This window comes from Nicotiana sylvestris, chromosome 7 (assembly GCF_000393655.2).
Source record: "Nicotiana sylvestris chromosome 7, ASM39365v2, whole genome shotgun sequence".
Lineage (NCBI taxonomy): Eukaryota > Viridiplantae > Streptophyta > Magnoliopsida > Solanales > Solanaceae > Nicotiana > Nicotiana sylvestris.
Window position 1 is genome coordinate 16,138,172 of NC_091063.1, and position 6,812 is coordinate 16,144,983.

Below are 6,812 nucleotides of genomic sequence, written 5' to 3' on the forward strand. Positions count from 1 at the left end.
TATAAATCTAAGAATAAGAAAATGGGCGTAATACTAATATTACTAGTATTGAGAAGAAAAACGTACATATGACTACCTATTAACCTACAATCTTAATCTTCGATCTTTATACCCTATTATCAAGGATCATGTCCTCATTAAACTGAAGACAGATTATGTATCATTAGATTTAATTAAGTTTATATAGTCATATAAATAATTAAGTGGTGTCTTTAATTATATTGCAGGAGGGATTTTGGTATCATCATGCTGAAGCAACATACGTGATGCTTGTTTATTGGATTCCAGAAACACCTAATACTTTACCTGCTAATGCTTCTCATCGTGTTGGTATTGGTGCTCTTGTCCTCAACAATAATGGACAGGTCCATATAACACATCCTTTTAATTAAGTTCGAAAAAGTACTCTTACATTATCAGGTCACTTGAAATAAAATTATACTGTCATATAAAAAGTGGAATGTATAATCTAAAAAATAAGGCATATTACTTACTATAGTAATTAAGATTTAATAACATACACTGTTAGATTAAAAATCATTTATGCGAGTAGTTATTTCCATATGTCTTATATTAAAGAAATAAGTTAAAACTAAAGAAGTGATATATTCAACTTGGCCGCAGGTGCTAGTAGTTAAAGAAAAATATGGGAAAAACACTGGAATTTGGAAGCTGCCTACTGGCGTTGTTGAAGAGGTTACCAATAATTTGTATCTTTCATTTCTATCAAATATTATCATTCCATCTCTTATACTAGTAGTTATTTTTTATTGTAATTTGTCAATATTCTAAAATGTAAAGGGGGATTCCGAAGAGAGTATCAGCCTGTTTTTTAAATAAAAAAGAAATAATTGGAAGAATAATTAACTTTTTCTTTTTCTTTTTCCTGAAAGAAGCGAGTGCGTTAAGGGAATCAGCGTTTTAGAAGGAGAAAATAAATTGCTAATTGGGAGAATAAAATAAACTTTTTTAAGGAAAAGACTGCATGTTTGGAGAATTTCATATTTTTAATAACAATTTGCTTTTTCAAGTTTCTTAATCAATAATCTTAAAAATTTATTGCACTCGATGTTTATCTATCTATCTATCTATCTATCTATATTATTATAAAAACACAAATAATTTATACTAAATATTGAACGACTAAAATATCCTTAAAATATTGATAGACTTTTATGCTCTTAAATATTTGAGTTAAAGGTGGATTGAATAGTAATATTTAAAATACTACCCAAGGATGAAATTCTTCCCGAGTTAAACTCTACATACACCGATAGTAAATTCCTACTCTACCAATATCGAGAACTTCTAATTCAAGTTAAAAGTGGTAACTTTGAAATATCTATAAATTTGGACAAACTTCTAATGGTTCCAACTTTTCATCTTCTATTTGCCATATATGTTCTACTTAATATGAAATTAAGTTCCGTATATATGGACACAAGCACTTTGAAACGAGCTTGTATCTAAATGGAGAAGGACACTTTGTACAATCTATCTATATATCATATATGCTTACTTCAAATAAATTGGACGGTACTTATTGTTTTGGTAATTTATTAATTTCCTTTGTTATATAATTTTCTCTCAAAAATTAATTTCCTTCATTGCCTGTAGTAGCATTCGAGCTTTAGCGGAGTGGGTGATTTACTCCAGCAACTTTGTGTTTTAAATCTGGTTAAGAATTTTTTTTCTCTATAATTTTATAGCGTCAGTTCCTTAATTGTCAGAGATTAAAAATAAAAGGAACGATCTTAATGAAGAATAAACTATGTTAGATATGATGACATTCTTTAATAATTAATACGCTTTATCATCCTTTGTTGCACTCAAAGGACGTAAGTTTTTCTAGAGGTAATGTAATTTCTTAATATCATGAATTTTATCTTAAAATTAACCTAATCTATCTATCTAATGAGAATGTATCAAGTATCAACACGCAGCTAAACATAATTTTTATAAAAAAATCATATCTTCTTTGTTTTGGGTGATCTTACGGTTCGATTTAACAAACCCAATGGGAATATCAGTATAAATATTTGGCGTAGTTCTGCAAATTGAGGCTTAAAAGGTATCAGTAATCCAGTTTTCTTTTCTACTAAAAGATTATGTTATCGTATATTATGTCCTTCTTAAAACACATGTATAATAAATTAAAATTATCTGGAATCAAGAATTCCAGTGTTCTAAAAAATTTATTTTATTTTAAAGTATAAAAGCCTAAAGCAAGTTGTCCAAAGACCTTAACAATCATATTCTAATACATATCTGCACTGTACTTGTCAATCGATAAACAACTTGCATCACAACCAATATTAAATATTGTTGCATTCTTCTACTGATATACAAATTTATTCTATCATTGTATGTGATTCTAAAATGTTTAGTTTCATTCTGCTATTTAATTTGTCTCGCAACTATATTAATGAGTTGGTTATTATGGAGCTGATTAGCTAATTTTAACAACTATATATTTTGGAACACGTTTTATAATATTTGACATAAGATATTCGTGCAATGCACGAACATAAAGACTAGTACTATATTAAAAGCATGAAGGCCCTTAGCGAAATTTCATTCGCCTCTTTTACCCTTTAAAAATTTATTTCACATTAGACAAAACAGTCATTTAACTAATATTAGAAATTTAAAATAAACTATAATCTTATTTATCCCTTATTTGAACTAGAAGTTCTAATATGTAGGAGTTTAAGTTCAAATGCGTTTACTTTCTATAAATTATTTATCTTTTAAATTAATGAGCATTAATTTATACGTACGTCTAAATTTTGAGAATATTGCTAGTTGTGTATTTGTTTTTATTTTATTTTGTTAGAGTTAGAACGGTTGTGTTCTATCGATTATCATGAACCAATACTTAGGAGTTAGGACAAGGTAAACTATGAATCTGTCACTTTAGTTAAAAAAAATTTATGATCCTTCGGTTTAAAAAATAGTGTTTTAAATTTCTTAGATCTTTCAAACTATTATTATTTCTTTCCAATATGTTATTTCACAAAATAGGGGATTACAACTTATATCTACTTATTCTATTTTCTTTTGAATATTACTGGTTGTGCTTAAGCTTTTTTTGATAATTAGGAGTTTAAAACAACTAAATTGTGTGCATTGAATTCTTCATTATCTGAATATATAAAAGATTCTCATATTAAATACCTTGCGTAAAAATTTTCTTATTTGAATTATGTAATATAATTTATTTGCAAAAATAAAAATAATTTAAAATTAAACAGTAAAGTCCACAAAAAATAAGTGAGAACTAACTGTTATTAACATCGGCAATATTAGGCTATACTCCTTCAAAATTTAAGGATATTTAGTTTCTCAGACTCTAAGTCTTTTGCTTTGTAAATATATACGATATCTAAATTTCTTGTTTGCAAGGTGTTCTAACTCATATCAATTAAGGATCTTATTACTTCATTTTTTTTTTTGCCTATGTTTTATAACTATAATTATTATAGTTATACCATCTCAAATGGCTAGCCACCTAAATAGAATCGGTGTATATCATTTTCAGAAACTTTAACTATTTTTAGTATATATTTAATAACTCATACACATTAATTAATAATATTTATATAATTTAAAAAATATAAATAATTATCGATATAAGGTACACGCGCGTACCCTAAGACTATCCTCCTTAAAAGTTTGAACTGAAGTATATATCATATTGTTTTCTTTTTGCCAAGTATTTTGTAAAATATTCATCCTACCACAACTAGTAAATGTCACTAGTCAAACATTCTTTGATTAAATATTTTGACCAAAGTCAATGTGTTAGTTATCATCAGAATTCGGAACAATAGGTTTTGAAATTAACCTTGTGGTATATTGTACAAAATGCTCTATATATAGTATTATTATTTAGTTAATAATATGTAAGTATAATTTATGGAATTCTTTCACTTATAGGGTGAGGATATATGCATGGCAGCCATTAGAGAAGTACAAGAAGAGACAGGAGTAAGTTGGTACATCTAAATCATTTAATTTGATGAACCAGAAAAAAAAAAGTATACAAATTAATTTCCCTTAAATCATAGAGCAGTGAAACTCACAAATATTTCTTCTTCTTCTTCTTTTTAGACTGAGACAGATTTTATTGAAATCCTCGCTTTCAGGTAAGAACGATTTCATCCTTTTGGCCATCAAAAAATTGTAAAATGTCAAGAAGAAAAACAAAAAAGAAAATGTAAAGACAACAAAGAAATAATGATATTCACAAGAAAACCCTAGGGGTGGCCAAGTTGGTTGAGTAGGGACTTCCCGAATAGGAGGTCTAGGGTTCGAAATCCACTTACATATCTTTTCAATCGAGCCAGTTGCACGATGCTTGCCTAGTGCGTACAATTTACCTTTCTGTATAGTTTACAGGCTATTATACAATAGCAGGGTTTACCCTGTGCTCACTCGAAAGGTAGCGGCTACGGATCCCTTGTTAACAAAAAAAAATATATTCATAAGAAAAAGTAAGGTCTAGAAAGCAATAAATTACAAACACATCTTTCCAGGATAAGTTTTCTACAACACATGATTATATATATGTCCTAATTAATCTTGTTCTTCCAAAATAATTCAGCAGCTGAAACTTTTGAATTTTTGGTCACTACAGACAAAGTCACAAATCATTCTTTGGAAAGTCAGATTTGTTCTTCATATGCATGCTAAAACCCCTTAATTTTACTATCCACAAGCAAAATGCTGAGATTGAGGAAGCTCAGGTATGTCAAAAATAACCACTTTGCATTTCAGTATACTTCACATTAATGAAGCTCAGGTATGTCAAAAATAGCCCTTTTTATTGATCTCTTTGCAGTGGATGGCAATTGAAGAATATGCAGCTCAACCTAAGTTGAACCAAAGTGAACTCTCCAAAAATATTGCCAAGATATGTCTAGCCAAAAAAGACAATCAATACAGTGGGTTCTCTCCCGTTCTTACAACTACAGGACTTTCTGCTAAGAAATGTTATTTGTACTCTAATAAATGATCACATGATCATTAAAATACACACTCTTCTGTCCATATGTTTGCAATATAGTTGTAAATTTTCCGTTTACAGTATGAAATAATATTTGTCATTGTTGGAAGAAAATCAAAACAGTGATCAGTTTATTTGGCTATGATGTTGTGTAAAGTTCAATTTCATCCTATTTGGGAGAAAATATAAATAAAAGCTCTGGTTTGATGATATAATTATGCGTGGCAGTGTAAACATATTGACATACGTGGGAAATAAAATACTGACTAGTAGTCTCTAGCTAGATCACTTCTGGCTTAGCCCATTTAATTAATTTGTTGTTGTGGTTTCTTTTTAATTCTCCTTTTTGGTTTATTTGCCTTTTATTTGTGGGAAATCCATGCAAATAAAGTCGATGATTTTGGCATCAATTACTACAATTTGCCGGCGTATTCGTTTGCTACGTATGTCCTGATTTTGTATTAGGATCAAAGATACATTAAATTAAAAGACTGGTTTCTTGAGGCATCTTCGCTTCGTGAACCCAGCTACTTTTGAAGCCCGAATAGAAGTAAGTTGTCAAAAAACTCGGGAATTAAAAGAAAGACTCCAGGGACTATGCCAGAAGCAGTAGGCTTTTGGATCCTTATTGTTGTTTAACCAAAAATCTGAGTCTTTGGTCAAAGCTAAAAAGAAATTCGGGTTACTGATAATTAGGAGACGAAAAAAATATTTTTGAGAATGATGGTAAAGCAGTAAATAGTTTTGTATTTCAGTAAGATCCCAATAGTATTTCGTATCCTTACAGATGGTGAATTCTTCTCCTTTTATAGTTAATTCTAGGAGAAGATGTAATGCCTTTGTCTTAATGAGGCAATTATGAGCAATAAATGACATTAAAAGAAACGTTACACAATTATCTCTTTTTAAATCAAATATTCTAACGTATTTGATATTTAATGTTGTATTTAGACTCTTTTACGTCATCAGATTCGTATCTTCAACTTCTTCCGATCTTCGGTCTTTAAATGACTTGGATAGGTACGAGACTCGTACCTATTTTAGTAACGGTCCGCACCTATGTTGCTTTCTTTTTCCCTTATCTGTTGTCGCCCGTGCCTCTTGGCTATTTATTGTGTTTTGACCGTTTGACCAGTCCACGTGTCATGCCACGTCACCTACAATGTAAATTCAGTTTTTTCCCAAAACAGATAGTCCCCCCACTTTCCATTCATATATCAAGTAAATAATTGGGAAATGAATCTTCATAAAAAGGGAATTTTTGCCGTAATTAATATTATGACAAATACTGACGCTTCAATTGTCCCTTCCATTTAATGTTTTACATACGTGTCACCTTCTGATTGGTTCTGCAATTCTACACCCTTTTTTCGAGACTTCTTCATTCACACTATTCACGAAATGATAGTTGCCTTTATTATAGGCTTTTCATCATTGCAGTTCTAAGTTTGATGGTTGTCATTATAAGCATTTTTAATCCTCTTTTGTTTACCTTCTTCTTCATAGATCTTTAACAAGCAATTTCTTACTTACTTGTATTTTCTCTCCCCTTTAGTACATCCTTCTTCAACAATGTCATCTCCAAACCCTAACCCTAGAAAAGTTCCAATTCTCGATCACTTCCCCAATGCCCCCACAATACATAGGAGAGGCAGAGGAGGTAGGCTTCAGAGCTTGGGCCTAGGGTCCGCTCGTGATGGTTTATCTGGTCCTGCTTCTTCTTCTCCTAGTATCGGGAGTTCTATTCCGAAGACCCCTTCTTCTAACGGTAAAGAAATTCTTGATTCTTCTCAAGAACCTTTAG

At 30.3% G+C, this 6,812-nt stretch overlaps 1 protein-coding gene across 1 annotated transcript; it reads left to right on the top strand.

The window, feature by feature from the left end:
* The first annotated feature begins 251 nt into the window (after nt 1–251).
* Nucleotides 252–5,125, top strand: LOC104247918 (nudix hydrolase 2-like). Its single transcript, XM_009804067.2, has 6 exons — nt 252–365; nt 625–696; nt 3,940–3,990; nt 4,114–4,148; nt 4,640–4,748; nt 4,844–5,125. The coding sequence occupies exons 1-6, from the start codon at nt 267–269 to the stop codon at nt 5,015–5,017; spliced, it is 540 nt and encodes a 179-aa protein (XP_009802369.2). The 5' UTR covers nt 252–266; the 3' UTR covers nt 5,018–5,125.
* Nucleotides 5,126–6,812: the final 1,687 nt, after the last annotated feature.

Bases quoted from the DNA above. Each gene is read 5' to 3' on its own strand.
- LOC104247918 (XM_009804067.2), top strand. From the start codon at position 267: ATGCTTGTTTATTGGATTCCAGAAACACCTAATACTTTACCTGCTAAT. The intron at 3,991-4,113 runs GTAAGTTGGTAC...TCTTCTTTTTAG, and splicing joins AAGTACAAGAAGAGACAGGA to ACTGAGACAGATTTTATTGA. The intron at 4,149-4,639 runs GTAAGAACGATT...TGGTCACTACAG, and splicing joins ATTGAAATCCTCGCTTTCAG to ACAAAGTCACAAATCATTCT.